This window comes from Lutjanus erythropterus, chromosome 18 (genome assembly GCF_056507025.1).
Source record: "Lutjanus erythropterus isolate fLutEry1 chromosome 18, fLutEry1.hap2, whole genome shotgun sequence".
Lineage (NCBI taxonomy): Eukaryota > Metazoa > Chordata > Actinopteri > Lutjaniformes > Lutjanidae > Lutjanus > Lutjanus erythropterus.
The window spans coordinates 6,331,411-6,347,909 of NC_139334.1; the positions used below are offsets into that span (position 1 = coordinate 6,331,411).

At 39.2% G+C, this 16,499-nt stretch overlaps 2 protein-coding genes across 2 annotated transcripts; one reads left to right on the forward strand and one right to left on the reverse strand.

Moving 5' to 3' along the window:
• The first annotated feature begins 5,269 nt into the window (after positions 1-5,269).
• On the forward strand, positions 5,270-7,736 carry gjb3 (gap junction protein beta 3). The gene is made up of 2 exons (XM_084742802.1): positions 5,270-5,511; positions 6,323-7,736. The coding sequence occupies exon 2, from the start codon at positions 6,393-6,395 to the stop codon at positions 7,248-7,250; it is 858 nt and encodes a 285-aa protein (XP_084598928.1). The 5' UTR covers positions 5,270-5,511; positions 6,323-6,392; the 3' UTR covers positions 7,251-7,736.
• Positions 7,737-11,326: 3,590 nt separating this feature from the next.
• Positions 11,327-14,929, reverse strand: hmgcl (3-hydroxy-3-methylglutaryl-CoA lyase). Its single transcript, XM_084742665.1, has 9 exons — positions 14,797-14,929; positions 14,494-14,577; positions 13,435-13,542; positions 13,204-13,299; positions 12,937-13,085; positions 12,758-12,821; positions 12,472-12,660; positions 12,224-12,349; positions 11,327-11,478 (listed from the first exon to the last, which is right to left on the reverse strand). The coding sequence occupies exons 1-9, from the start codon at positions 14,890-14,892 to the stop codon at positions 11,377-11,379; spliced, it is 1,014 nt and encodes a 337-aa protein (XP_084598791.1). The 5' UTR covers positions 14,893-14,929; the 3' UTR covers positions 11,327-11,376.
• Positions 14,930-16,499: the final 1,570 nt, after the last annotated feature.

Genomic DNA, 16,499 nt, shown 5'->3' on the forward strand with positions numbered 1-16,499 from the left:
CTAGCTACTCGAAAGGTTAGTTAGTTTACTCATGATGGCTCAGCAGAACTCTCATTTCTCATTCGTTTTCCCTTAAGAAAAATGTATTGACTGAATAATCAACTTGAGACAGCCATTTTAAAAGTTTAATCTCCTCAAGTGTAAATTTAAAGGTAATACTGGATCAAGGTTTAAATTGAATATTTCTTGAACAGTTTTGCTTAAAGTTTAAGTTAATGAAATGATACAGTTTTCTAGCTCACTAAAAAGTGACCAAAAATGTAGAGGTGAGAAGGTCTAACTTGACCTCCTTTAAGAAAGCAATATGCAATATGGTCAAATAATAGAAGATTTTAAAACAAACACCACAGTAAGGAAAAAGAAAATGTAATCTAAGTTTAGACTAAAAACTAAACTGAAGTTTAAATAGAGGTTCAATTTCAATCTTACTTATTTTCAAGCTATTTTAAAAGTCTGGAGCAACATAATTTAAAGTTAAACCATGATTTAATGGGGTTTAAAAATGAATCCTTGTCGGTGCAGCCTAGTCTATGTGGTGCAGTGTCAGATCCAGGCTTGATACCAATTACATGAGTCACCATGGTTTGGAGAGCATGATTTTACAAACATATGGTTTCCTGTGTAAGAGTTTCCCTTTGCTCTCTGGATGCTCGGTTCAAACTGTTCTCCGTCTTTCCCCTTCTCTTACATGTTGATATCTGATTCTTTGTGAGTGCTGTACTTTACATAATTTATCAAAAGGTTTGAATGATTGTGCAACGTACTGTTTTAAACTGCTTTCTTCTCACGGGCAGAAGAGAGCAGTGACATTGAAATGCAGTGTTGTAAACACAGCTGTTAATAATATCAAGATGTGCAGTGTGGCTGCATAGCTGTTAATAATATTTTTCATTAAAGATCATTTTTATGTTTTGAAAATGTGTTTTTTTTTTCCATAAGGACAATTTAGAGAGCTCCATAAACAGTTACATAATATGTAAAAGAGATATATTTTTATATATACTTCAGAACAGTGTAAACCAGCCCAGAGATTTGTTGATTCTCCTCTAGTTGTGTGGTTTGACAAATATTTCAGGCTTTGTTTCTTCTTCAACTTTCCATGTGTTTCTCAAAGCCCTCCCTCCACACCAGTGCTGTGTTGCCAGGAGCAACCACCTCATTGTTTAGGTTGATTGGTACTTAGAGGAGGAGCCTCCCGCCCCTCACTTTGATTCATCCACGCTGACGTGTGTGGATCCACCCGGGGCAGGAATTTGTCGGTCCGTGCAGCCTCTGAATGGATGTTTCCAGTATTTACACTTCATTGTGCCATAGGAGAGAAAAGTACACACTTTCTTACTCTCACCTTGTGGTATTGAACCGTGCAGGTATTTAGTTTTCCCTGCTGAGGTTTTATGATATCTGCCCCTGAAACTGCCACCTCAAGACCACGGAGGAGGGCAAAATATAGTTTGTTCTGCTCAGAGCAATAAAGAACGACATTTTAAAATTTCAAACAAAGCAAAGTGTCCTTCAACAAACAATAAAAGGATAACCTGCAGGCACCAGTGTGAACAGATTTCATTGTGACCATTAATGTCTATTTCAGTCGACAGTTGTTCCGATGAAATCTATTAACAAGCGAGGTCTGTGGATTATCACAGTAACCAGGGCACTTTTTCGGGATAGACGAGTCACTGCTGGAAAGTCATTTTTCACCTCCTCTGCATGAAACCAAAAATATCTGAGTGTTTTCTGTGGTTGTGATTTGAGGTTCAAGACTCAACCCATCCATCTTTCTCTGGAGGCAATGGACCAACAATTAACAGGGTAAAGTGATGCAGTCTGAGTTAATCTTCACTTTTGACTGGCCTCTGTGCTAGTGGAAATGCTGTCCAGACAAAATCTAAGCTCTCAAGTCTATCAAATACTATCTACTGGCTCTGAAAATATAAGCAAGCTTCGGTATGTGCAGTTTTCTTTCTGTTAGTCCAGCCTGACTGGGTGGTTTTGTAAACAAGCCAACAATCACTCCCATTTCCAAGACCCTCCCAGCTCTTCTGTGGGTAGTGTTTCTCTTTTTCTCTTCGTCCTTGCTTTCTCTGCTGCTTCATACATTTCCTCCCTTTCAAAGCAACAGTGAAAAGTGATGTGTTTATCCTGTTGTGTTGGTCTGTCTTGTTGAGACTTGCTGTTCATGGAGGTTGACTCACTGGGTGCATTCCAGGTGTGTCCCAGGAACCGACTGCCTGGACCAGTTCTGCATCTCGAGCCAAGAAGAAACTTTTCCTTCCCTTCCCCAGCCCCCCTCGAATGTAATTCTCGTCTGCTGAACAGCACTTAATGCCGCCAGAGTACAGATGTTGTGTTCACGTGCTCAAGCTTTAAGCCATAGATGACTTTGCTGAAAAGCACAGCTGCAGTTGATACGTCTGACAACATCCTGAGAGTTTTAGCTCAGAGCTGCAAGACTTCAAGATGAAGTATTTGATTCACAGAAGCCAGCACTGCGACATCTCTTTATAGTGTTACTTTTCACTCTTGGCATTAGACGAGTTCAGCCTTTTAGAACATAAAGACATGTTTTTAATTGTACAAAGGTTAAAAATACAAGGATGATCTAAACTTTTCCATTCCCTCCTCCTTACCATACCCACTTATGTCCTTTTTGTAGAGGGGGGTGGGGGATTTTTAGGGGAAGATTGCAGGTCAACAGTACATGCTGCATAGAGGTGGTATACATCATCTGAAACATGAAGATTAATATGAGGTGCTTCTCAGCACTTTGTGTTTTTTCAAGTCATAAATCTTAAATAAATAATAAACATTGTTTTCTTTAGGCACTTATTCAAATTTGGAAAGTTTGAACTATATAAAGGCTTAGAACATCTATTCTGGCTCTAAGTTACACAAGTTGTTACAGCAGTGATACTGTTTATAACAGATTTGATGCAAAATTTAACCATTTTTGTCCATTTTGACAATTAATAAAAATGGTCAAAAATCCTCCAAAATACCACATTAAGACACCAAGACCTTGAGGAATATCACAGAACAATTCATACTGTGATTTGATGTCAAAATCTGTGGACATTTGGGGATTTCTGTAAGAATTGCATTTTATGTTGACGCTGAACTGCATTGCTGGCTTGAAAAATTGAATAATACCAGGAATGTATGAAAGATGTAGATTATTTGAAGGTTTGATGAAAGGCTGACGCTAAATGACAGTGCTGGCTTTAAATCATATCAGTAATGTAGGAATTTTTTAATGTTTGTTGAAAATTTGACAGTGAACTGAATTGCTGGCTTTAATTCATTTGGAGAGGCGGGTGAAGGAGTATTAATAGTTGGGAAAGTGGGGAAAGGGATGAAGGATGCAGAATATGATGTAAGCTGGAAGCTAAACAGCATTGCTTCACCAATGGCTGGGAGCTAAACTGGCTTTAAAAGTGGAACATTACCAATATCATGTGAAAGATGTGGAAAATTTTATGATTTGTTGAGAAGCTAATGCTGTTGATTAATACCAGTAATTTAGGAATGATGTGGAATTTTTTCATGTTTGTTGAAAAGCTGACACTAAACTGAATTGCAAATGTGGGATTCTCAGAGCTGAAAAGGAATCACTTATGGGTACCCATGTTTCAGCCTGGCACCAGAAAACCAAATTGCTGACTGTCCATATCTCAACTAAATTTTTGTTCAGAAATGTTGACAAAGTTAAAAAAAAAAAAAAACAGTGATTCAGTTAGATTATCAGGTAACATAAGTTTGCATGTGGCATCTCCACAGTTACATCATACAAGTGTAGCTTACTGTGCTTTGTTCTTAAAAAAAAGCTCTTAGAAATTCTGGGCTTAGTTGGGGACCATTTCTTTTGAGAACCTGTGACAAGCCCACTGAGACATTATATGTGACTGTACTGAGAAATACAACTTAGCATGATTCGACTTGACTTGAGACTAGTAATGTCTGAACAAGTATTTTATCGTCTTATGCAATGTAAACACAGGATGCCAGTAAGGCAGACACTGGCCTGCAAGAACTGGCAAAACTGTGGTACTCTGATAAAGTTGATATTTGATATCCTACCACACTGCTAATGATGGGCTGTTTCCCCTACTGAACAGAGACACCGCAATGCAGTCGGATTGTGAAATCTTATCTGCAAAGTATAAGAAGAGTATGAAGTTTGGTTGTGAAAGTAGGTGAATGGTTGAGTGGAGACAAAAGTCACAGCTCATGATCTGACAATGAGGATGAGACGTGCTGGCATGAATTGCTACAGCGTCATGGGAGTAGAGCTCAGCTTTAAAAAGAATAAAGGAAATACGATACACCTTTTTGGGTGTTGCACGGAAAATAGTGTAGGAAAGAACTGACAGTTATCAAAGTTATCATAGTTAAGTACAATTAAACTAAAAGCTAAAACTGGGTTTTTGACTTTTTTTTAAGTTAAATGAATTGTTTATTTATTTATTTATATAGTGTAATAATAAAAAAAACTAAAAAAAAAAAAACAAAAACAAAAACAAAAAACTACACTAAAATGTGCAAACCCACTCTGGAAACTAACTAAACTGAACTGGATTAAAAACAAACATTTAAAAAATAAATACAAATAAAAACTAATAAAAATGTAAAAGTTTAATAAGTGCAACAAATTCACAAAGTAACACGTGGACTGATCTCCCCACACTGACAACACCTGCCAGAAAAAAATGCTGCCCAACACCTATAACACTCCAGGAAACAACAAGAAAACGAGGCAGAGGACACACACAACAACAAAAAAATGCATTCACCTCAGGGTGTGTCTCTTACGCATACTGTGTGAAGCACTCAGAAACAAGTTGAGACATGGAGACAGGCTCCTTCCTGGAAACATGGAAGCTTTATCTGTCAACTCTAAACTTTTTAACAATCCCTCAAAGTCTTAAAAGGCCCTTTAGAAGATGCCCCCCCTCCCACACATTTAACCCTATCAGAAAAAATTAAGTTGTCGGTGGTGAGTTTAGGGACATGTTAAACATTAATGTTTGTGAATCCTCTTCCTATCTTCTTATTGTAAAATAAAACTAAGCCGCCCTTCAGGATCACACACAGACCTGAATCATACGTGGGCTCATATCACTAAGGCTGTGATTGGTTAACTGCCTCCAGACTTGATTATTCATGTGTAGGTCCGTCTCCGAGTTCTACCCAAAGTACCTGGAGATGGTTTCTATGATCTGTGGTAACTGTTATGCAAAAATATTTGATTTGCCACCTAACACTTGCATGCGAGAGGAAGACAGGGACAGAAAGAGAAGGGAAGGGAGGGAGAGAGGAACATCTGGGGGCAGCTCCAGTCTGTCTTCTTTAACCACACCCACAGGCGCATTTGTCTGCCCTGCGCGTCTCATACCTGTCGACGGGAGCCAAAACCGTGCGTTAAAAGACTAAAACGACGCTAGAGTAGCAACAAATCCCGTGGGAATACACGTAATCGCGTGTCTTTCAAGAAACAATGGACTAACATTTCTTTTGGTAAGTGAAAAACTCACTGTGATGAAATTTTGATGTGTGTAAGATGAGTTCAGCTCGCGTTTCAGCCAGTTGGAGTTGACGGTTTTCAAGTGTGTTGCCTCGTTGCTTTTATACGGCAGTCTATGAAACGATAGTTTATTACTGGTGGTTGTAGAAGGACTATATATCTGTAAAGAGTTAAAACCATCAACAAAGTACGTCCAAATGACGCATACAGTCTGTGCGTAAAAGGCTGTTTTTTGTTAAAGACTCATTCACAATGACTCAATTGATTGAAGTCTGTTTTCTTAATATCCTTACACATACAGAACAGAGGGCTGATGGTGTTTACTATCTTTCTTCAATAAATATTTGTATAAAAGTTGTGATGAACAGTTGCTTTTTAAAGGCACATAAATTCTGGGTGTGTTAATGTTGGTCTAACTTGTTTCTATCAGGAACAGTTTGGCTCACGGCCTGCTCTTAGCTGTGTGTTGTTAGTGGTTTGCTTGATAAATGAGATCTGTTGAAGATGTTTTTACATTAAACCAGCTTTGGAAGATACATTGCTGATTTAAAAAGTTATAATAAAGTGCCGTTGTTCTAACTCAAGTGGATGGGTGGTGTCATCCACTTGAGTGGGAACGATTTTAAAACATATTTAGTTTTTGTTATTGTTCTTGGTGTCAAGTGTTTAGCTCTTAAAAGGTTCTTTCTTATGAAAGCAAGAGTTTAGTGACCCACCACTAACACGGATGTTCACAGAGTGAAAGAAGAATATTCAGCAGACAATGAAAACATGTTCACCCATTTTTCATTCTGCCACATCCAGGTCTGAAGATAAACTACTACCAGCGACAGAAGAATCCCAGAAAAGACATATTTAACTGCCAGCCAAAGACATGGACTGGAAGACCTTTCAGGCCCTCCTCAGTGGGGTGAACAAATACTCCACAGCGTTTGGGAGGGTATGGCTGTCCGTGGTGTTCGTGTTCAGGGTGATGGTGTACGTGGTGGCGGCAGAGAGAGTGTGGGGCGATGAGCAGAAGGACTTTGACTGTAACACAAAGCAGCCCGGTTGTGCCAACGTCTGCTATGACCACTTCTTCCCCATCTCCCACATCCGATTGTGGGCCCTGCAGCTCATCTTTGTCACGTGCCCGTCCTTCATGGTGGTCATGCACGTGGCGTACCGCGATGACCGCGAGCGCAAGCACAAGGCCAAGTACGGTGAGAACAGCAAGCTGTACAACAACACGGGCAAGAAACACGGCGGCTTGTGGTGGACCTATCTGATCAGCCTCTTCGTAAAGACGGGCATCGAGGTGTCATTCCTCTACATCCTCCACCGAGTCTACGACAGCTTCTATTTGCCAAGGCTGGTCAAATGCGAAGTGTCGCCCTGCCCAAACCAGGTGGACTGCTACATCGGCCACCCCACAGAGAAGAAGGTCTTCACCTATTTTATGGTCGGAGCTTCAGCCCTCTGCATCGTCCTGAACATCTGCGAGATCATTTATCTTATCTCCAAGCGCATTGTGAGATGTGCAAACAAGGTGAAGAGGCGCAGTCGTAACATGGCAGTACATCAAGAGAACTACAACGATGACCCCTTTAATAACTGCAGCGTGTCCAGGTCGGATACGAAGGACAAGCCTCCATACTTAAAGACATCGTACAAGTCTGCATACAGGCCATCTGGTCTCAAACTAGAAGAGAAGATACGAGCTTCTGCTCCTAATCTGTCCATGACTTCGTGATCAAAATCAAAGCCGAAGTCAGACTGTAGATCAATAGATCGGCAGTGGTTGGGCTAGAACCCAAAAACCGACCTGAGAAAATAGACTCAGAACTATGAGTCAAATGACAGTATGTGTCAGACCCTGGAAGTTGAGTCACTAGTACTGGATGCTTCCTGTGGGCCCCTGTGTCTACATCTAAGACTCTCTTTGAGTGCCTGAACTGTGGTTTCCAAGTCAACATCCACAATATTTACAAATCAGCTAGAGCCAAATTGATTTGTTAACGATACGTGAGTTTCTTTTGCGAATACAGTAAAGGTCTGTGTGCCTTTTCAACTTCACCCCTTCACCCGTATTAGAACATTCCAGTGTGGTTTGTCTGCCTCTCTTGTTATTGGAGTTTTGACACAGGAGGGGAAGGAAAGGAGACACTGCACACAAGAAGGCAGGACACACCTGGCAGAGGTATTCACCCTCCCTGCCAGTGTCTACAGTGGTGTGTCAGGGCGTCACTGAATGTTAGATGCACATTTCAGTCATCTCTCGTATTTAACTGAACTGAAATCTTCACAACTGACCCGTCTTTTGTCCCACCTCTTTTTGCTTTGTGCCCCAATAAGAGTTAAGCAAGCTTTGTACTCAACAGAACCTCAGTCAACTTTTCTTTTACAGGTTTCTTGGTTTCTCTACTTTGATATGCTATGTGCTAGGCTTGGCTATGTTGGAAAAAAAGAGGATTTTGCTGGGGGACCTGTAAAAAGGACATATAGTCACATATTAAGTTAGTAATTATTAATGTTTCTAATGTAGCACAACACTAGCTAAACAGCAGATGTAGATTTACTAGCTCGTTAGCTAGCATTTTGTTAACATTAGCTGTCAGATGCAACTAGCCAGCTAACACTTGATGTAGATTAGCCAGATAGCCACCTTAAGACGTGGCTGTAACCTATAGTCACTTTTACAGGTTCCACAGCAACATCTTTTAACCATCTTCAAAATTTGCTTTTATTTTTAACATAGTCAAGCTAAGAACATATGCTACCTTCCAGACGGTGTCAGAGGACAGATTTTTTTCACCACCGACTAGCAGTATGAATGTCTCTCAAACCAAGTCATAATTCCTACTCGTGAGCTCTGGGCAAATCTAAACAGTTGCCTGACATCACACAACAATGGCTGCAACCACAGAGGTCTGTGTCATTGTCCCCCCTCTGAGCTGTTATAATGCAAGGAGGGTGCACAGCTGAGGGTTCAACTGAGTGTACACTTGACAAAGAAACTCAGCAATTTTTCAGGGTCAGCCATGATTTTCGTTTACTTTTGGCATCGTGCATCTGGAAGGCTTTGAGGTCGGAAGTTGGAAGTTTCCACTGGGAAATTCCGACCTTCGACATTGTCTCAAATGCAGCAGCAGCATATCAAATATAGGAAACAGGAAAGGAGAAAGTTGACCACAGTTCCAAAAGGGGCGGGACTTAGGAAGGTAGAATTTTCTGTCCCGATGACCCAAAGTCATTGTTGAATAGTTGGGAGTGTGGACACTCCAAAGTCATAGAGTTATGGCTGAGTAATACTTGAAGGTGTGCAAACTGGCCAAAAGATGATTTTTTTTTACTGCATTTATTTTCTCAGATAAGAGTTATTACATATTGCATATCATTGGTATATTTCTTTATCTAAAGCCTTGGCGGGCATATGCTTGGTCTCAGGTTTATGCTGCACAGTCACATGTTGTACATAGACTGCCTGTGTTTTGATATGCCTGTACACAAACTCGCCTCATCCAAGACCACTGTTGATTTAAATAAGGCGAAAGGAATGCTGCTGTTTAATTCTGTGTTTTGAGAGCTGGAGCACAGTGGAGGAGGTGGGAGGAAGGCTGGACAAACGGATGGCTCATTGAACAATTACGTATTTTTGTGAGTTGCTAATCGTCCACTGTGGAAATCAGGTGGCAATGTATTTTCTGCACTTGTTGTTAATAATGTAATTATTTTTAAAAAAATAAATTAAAATTATTGAACATGTGCCTTTGTCTGGTGTCTGACTTACAGGTAGAGTCAGTAGTATAGTTTGTTGTTGAGCTTCATTCTCAGGACATAAAATACAATCTTTTGGGTTGGTAAAGCATCCTGACCACAGCAAAATAATGAGAAATACAGGTAGAGGGCAGGGTCTCTGCAGATTCCACCACAAACTTCTTGTGGGTCATAAGTGATGATTGAAAGGGATTCTGTATATGAGCCTATACTTTTTTTGTTTTATGAAAATGTTGCAAATTATATTATACTTTTAAAGAGTTTCCATTTGTAATATGGACAACTGAGCAAATAATGTCAAACGTGGGATGAATACTTCCTAAAACATACTGAAGATGGTACCTAAAGGTATTACATTACATATCATATTTTTCTCCCACGATACTGTCTGATCATCTTAATTTTTAAGGAGTGGAATTTTTCCACCATTGCTGACTCAGTTTCTTATGCTCACCATCACCGGGCATGCCCATTATCAATAACCATTTAAATTTGCTGTGAGTCATCATGACACGTTATTTTTCTGTCCGATACATATGATGTATGTTTGTAAGTGTTGTGGAGGCCTCCAGTAAGAATCTCAATCTGCCTGTCAAACTTGTCTGTCTGGTTTTTACAAGGTGCGGCAAAGAGAACAGTTTTTGTTTGTTCTTAATCATTTCCACAGAACAACCTGAAAAATCACTACGGAGGTTTTAAAAGATTAGCTCTTACTTTAGTGCTTTATATCAGGGGTTGTCGATTTTTTTTTCTCAGCCAAGGCCCATCACAAAATACAAAATGTTCTAAAGACCCTCTCATGTATTTATGTTCCCTGGAATAATTTTCTTGTACACTTAAACTTAGCTGTATGAAAAAACAACAGGGAAATGTGTTAGAAAGGATTAAAAATATTTGCAGGATGAGAGCCAGTTTCCATCAGTACTGGGTGACAGGAGGAAGCATGGGAGGCATGCTTGACTGATGGGAACAAGATTTACATACTTATTAAGAGTTACATATACATTGTTTGATTGGGACATACTCTCTTAACTATTTTAAATTTAAAAATTAAAGTGTCTTTTGTAGAACCATGAAGCCTTTTGTAAAAACAGCATTTTTTATATCATAATTTAAATTAGTGAATCTGAAAACTTTTCATGGAACCCTGGCAGAGCAGCACAGACCCCGATCAGAGACCCACTGCCATGATCAGAGAAGAACAATGATGCTTCAAATTAAGTTTTTTTTAAACGCAAAACTTGTAGGCGTGAAAAAGGGCAGAAATTATACTTTCAAAGTTCAACATTCTTGATTTAAGTAGCAATCTTTCGTTATACACTGTTCAACTGTACATTGCCTAAAACTATATTTCAGAACCTGTAGATTCGTCACAATGCAGTAAACTTGAGATCAGTGACACATTTAATTTATGAAATAGTTTATTTTTAAACTTCACAATCTTGTTTGATACGTACATGTTGAAATTAAAGACAGACGTCAAAATAAATACTCAAACATATTAAAATAAACCTAGAAATCCTACATATTAAAATAAAAACCAAATTTGTTATCAGTGGAATACTGCACGTTTTTTCATAAGCCAGTACAATGCCCGAGTTCATAAAGACTGACAGTTTCCATAAATGCTCCCTAAATCATTTGAAGACGGTGATCATTGCATACAGAGGATGAGAGAGGTCAAAACCACACTTCTGTCTCTGTGTGACATCAACAGTAGGTTTATCCATCCCTAGGACATTTTTACTGCTTACTTTATAATTATAAACACAGTCTGTGCTTCACTTTGGTGTACCCACTGCTCAGGAAGTAATGTAAGCACACTATCAAAGAAAAGGTGAAGGCATGGCTTCTGGACTGACTTTACATAAGGCACTGTTCCAGCTATGCTTTCATGTAGTGAATATCTACCCAGATAGTTTATTCCAAAACAGAAGGAGAAGTAAGTACCGTTCAAATATTAAACTAATAATCTCATACCGGTGGAGGATGAATCAAACTAAAATTAAACTGGGAGAACTGAACATACAGACGATTACCCCAGGTGACATGATAACGTTGCAGTGTACAGTCTGTGAAAGAGCCTACGATTTGACTTTCGTCTACAGTTTGCAGGTTGCCTGTGCCACTTTGGAGTTGGACTTTCTGTTGAGGGTTCGACAGATGAAAGCTCCAGCATCCATCAGCTTTGAGAGGTCCACTCCCTGAGATGAGGACAAAAAGTCAAAAGGTCAAACTTCAGGTACCTCACATTAATCAAAATTCTAACTACAAAGTAAATTATGATAGGGTGAAAGATTTTGAAAAGCCTGGTTGATCCAAGAGAGAGAAAGAGGGAATGAACAGTGAGTCAGTTTCTTTTACATTTTTTACTTACACACTTTTGAAAAGTTTGAAATCACCTTTTATATTGATTTTTTTCTTCTTTCTTCCAATAATGGCTACTTTAACATAAAAACAGCATAATTCAGTCAACAAATATATTACTTACATTAGACATAATTTGGGCCCCAAAAGAAGAATTTAATTATTATGACTTCCATTTAGTTGATGTCTGACAAAATGTCATGAAAAAATTCTAACAATATATCACCCGGTTCTGCAGTTTACTCAGTCGTTAGGACTGAATAGATTTAAACTATGATTTGTTTGTCTATAGTAAGTTTGGATGATATTATGTGATCCAATAGTGCTAACCATAGACTAACTTTCTATTTCTACTTTAAAGGGTTAAAAATAGCTTTGCTAAAGCAACACATCCGGTAATTCCAGTTCATTAGAGGCATCATTGCGCACTTGACTAAATCAGGCAGCTGTTCATATTTTTGATTCCAAACTTGAATGGTAATGCAAGTAAACACAAAAGCAAGAAAAGCATCTTTAATCTCTACTTTATATAAACTATAAGGCAGGGGAAGTCAAAGAGAAACATTGAACGTGACTTCTTACTGTCTGAATCCCAAGTCCGTGCAACATGTAGACTACATCCTCAGTAGCAACATTCCCAGAAGCCCCTTGGGCATAGGGACAGCCGCCCAGTCCAGCTACTGACGAGTCCACCACACTGATTCCCATCTACAAAACAAAGGAAATCATTACCTTGAAAGTGAGTTAGCACTGCACTAACAATAGATGACCTACTTTGACACTCCATCACACCGTGTTCAAAGACATTTTCGGTTAACCACAAGTCTGACCTGTAAGGCTACAAGGATGTTTGCCAGGGCCTGGCCGTAGGTATCATGGCAGTGCACTGCCAAAGCACTGACTGGCACCTCTCTGCTCACCACCTCCAGCATTTCACTCATGCTGCCTGGAGTCCCCACTCCAATAGTGTCACCGAGAGAGATCTCATAGCAGCCCATGGAGTACAGACGCTTAGCTACCTGCAAGATTAAACACAAAGAATAAGCTGCTTTTGTGTTCTTGCCAAAGATTAATATTGGATTGCATAATATAAACATGTATTAAATGAGAACTCACATGTGCAACTTTTTCCGGTGCCACCTTGCCTTCATATGGACATCCAACAACACATGACACATAGCTGCAGTGACAAGAAACATGGATGAAACTCATGCAAAAAAAAAATAAAAATCAAACCCCACAACTCCAGTGATTTATACGTTTGTTGACAGTCAAGAGGAAGCTGGTGATCCTACCCTCTAACTGGCACACCGGCCTCTTTTGCTGCTTTCATAACCTCGTCGAAGCGCTGTAAACTCTCATCCACTGAGCAGTTTATGTTCTTTTTACTGAAGAGCTCAGACGCAGCACCAAATATGGCTACCTCTGAAGCGCCTGCTTTCACCTGTAGTATGTAAGAGCAGGAAAAAAAAGACACATCACCTACAGTATAAGAAGCTGATACACAGTATGTCTGTGTAGCTATAGGGAAAGTGTGTTGGATTATGATGCCTGACACTCACAGCAGCTTGGAAACCCTTAAGGTTGGGGGTGAGGACCGGATAAGACACTCCAGGTCTCCTACTGATCCCCTTCATCACATCCACCTGGTCTGCCATCTAAGAAAACGAGAGAAACCAGTTAGTGTGTGGAAAACAAGCCGTTTACATTCTTATACACTGCAGTTTCTGCCATGCCCTCAGTGGGGTGTGTCACCTCTTTTTATACGATTTGCTCAAGGAGAACAAACTCACCTGTGGAACCCATTTTGGTGATACAAAGCTGGTGGCCTCGATTACTGGCAGCCCTGATGCTGACAACATGTCAATCAGATGAATTTTGGATTCCGTTGGCACGATAGTCTGAAAATGGAAGCAGTTTATGAGGGGTGAAAGCAGCAAAAGTTAACTGACAAAAACAGAAGTTATGAAAATACATGTGAATTGACACAAAGAGGTAAAATTTATTTTAAAACAGCTGTCATAAGATGAAAACAGAGCCATGTTTCCTAATTTTCTGCGTCTTATGTTCTTCATTCACAATGCAAAATTGTTATTTATCATCTAAGGAAAATGACCTCAAGGTTGGGAGTGACAAGAAAAAAAAATGGAAGTGATGATATGTTTGTGAATTGAAAAGTAGGCTGATAAACTGCCAACTGATTTTACAAACCTGACTGAGGTTTTATTTGAAGCAGTACATTGGACAGTGTTTTTGATTGCCATTGTGGGCAGAAGTAACAAAAATTGCTTGCTGTAAAGGGTAAATATCAGTTGGATAATCAGAGCAACATCATTTTAAATAAAATGTCAGTCAAGTTTATTAACTTCTCAGTTAATTTTTCAGTTCACATACATTACATCACTTCCATTTTTTAAAATTCTGTTGTTACTCCCACCTTTGAGTCCACTTTCCTTAAATTGTAAATGACAATGCTGTGTTGTGAATGATGAATGAAAGATGACAAAATATGGCTTTTGTAGTCATCATATCACAGATTGGCAAATTGGCTTTAGATTAAATCACATGATCATTTATCACTCATATGCATTTTCATCACATTTAACAGTTTAATAAGTTTGGTCACTTTTACCCCCCATAGTAGTCAAACAACAGGATACAGAACAGTGGCACAAGTGCATGACTGAGATAGTTTCACCTGGTTACACAACACCTGAGCTATGCACCTGATCTATTTCAGTACAACACCGACAATTACACAGACATGTGAACCAGTAGTGTTAGCGTTAAACTGAGGAGCCCTAGTCACAAAAGCTGCGGTGTTATTTAAAGTATCTTTCACACAACGTTACCTTTTCATTCTGAAGGCCATCTCTGGGTCCAACCTCCACTATTTTCACCTTTTCTGGAAGAGCTTGACCTGCTCTTACGCCAACCTAAACAAACACATTCAACAAAGTAAAAAGTCCATTTTAAAGTAGAAATAACTGGCTTGTTAGGACTGATAAGTAATGTTAGCCAACTAACAGCTGCCTTACTGAACCATAGAGGACGCTAACAGCTAGCTAGGCTAGCTGACAAGCAGTGCTGTCCAGGCTGCTGCCTGAATGTTCAGCGTACAGCCTCCCAGAAGATAAAAGCATAATAAAACTCACTGTATGGAGCTTTGCTGCGGAGCTAAACGCCAGGTACTGCTGACCCATTGCTGAAGTTAAAGTGCTTCTGTTGACAAGCCTCATGACGGTCGCCATGTTGGTCCAGCCTCCACTCTGACGTCACACCTGGTCCTCGGGAGGAGGGGAGCAAAGGAGACCGCGCACAGTTATAAACCCACCGCATGAGCGCCATCTATGGGCCGGACATCCACATTGAAAGAACATTTTTAAAAACCAGTTTCAGAATCAAAATAAATACCCCAGTGATCCCACAGTTGGTCCCACTCAAGAATAATAATAATAATAATAATATGCATATAGAATTTATACTAAAAAAGAAATAAAAGGTAAGTACAAATGTGTAACAAATATGTGCACTATAGTAAATTATTCAATAATTTATGGAGAAAATAGAGAATAAGAAATATGTAAAAATATACAACAATATGTACAACAATGGTCACATAAACAGTGGTCACATAAGTAATAATGCTGATGATGGGGTATGTAAATAAATGTGTTAAGACGCAAGAGTTTTCTCGATAAAAGTACAGGCTGGTTTAAATGAACAATTAGCCAGTTAGTATATTAATTATTACTGCATATGCACAGTTGGATTACTGCACAGCATTACTGTACCGTTAGATCAGTATTGCACAGCAGAAGATGTGAATGATAACAAGTAGCTCCTGACAGTGGTGAAATAAGGCCAGGGACTCTGGGTACAGAGCCGGTCCTGACCTCCATGGGGCCCTAAGTGAAATTCTGCTAAGGAGGCCTCCGAACTTTATGGTTCTACACTACATCCCAGAGGCAAATACTATCCTTTTTAATCCACAAAGCTGAAAAAAGGCTGTTTTCTGACTTTTTACAGATACATAGATCTCACAGGACAGTGATACTAGGCATTTAATGATTTTATAGACCATGATGCATTGCTCTAGATTAAATTTAATCAGTGGGTGGCAATATACACATCATTACTAAATGAAAGCAAGGAGAGCCAAAAAAAACATATCTGAGACAATTTATTACTTCTTGCATTTCTTACATCTATTAACTTTTGATAATTGATATGTTGTCAACCTTGACTCTTTAAATAGGCAACATTACACTGTAACAGGAATGCTGTAATATATAAGTTGCTGCAAATACATTTCACAGTATGATTACTGTAAATCTAATCACAGTACCACAGTATTGTAATTGTTGTCATAGTACTAATCACAGTACTGTAATTGTTATTACTGTAATAATCAACATACTATATTGTTTATCACAATACTAATTCAACTACTGTAGAAGACGTCAGTGTATAATTTATTTAATCATTTTACTGAACTTTTAAATACTTAAATACATTAAAAAAAACATTTTCAAATGTTTTAGTTTGGCTGTTTCACATTAATCAGAGTTCAAATTAAGGTAATCGTCTTCAACCGCGCGCATGTGTGTGTGTGTGTGTGTGTGTGTGTGTGTGTGTGTGTGTGTGTGTGTGTGTGTGTGTGTGTGTGTGTAAACAGAGATTTTCTAAACAGTCTCCACCTGAGGAGACAACCACACAAAGGTTGGCACTGCCCGCTGAGGTGTTACTCATTGTGGTGATTGCAGTTTTTTCAACAAAAATGTAAAAAAGATTAAATATGACTATGTCCTGATTGTCATATAGATGTGTTCAGGGTGGGACTCTGATCAAACGTGAC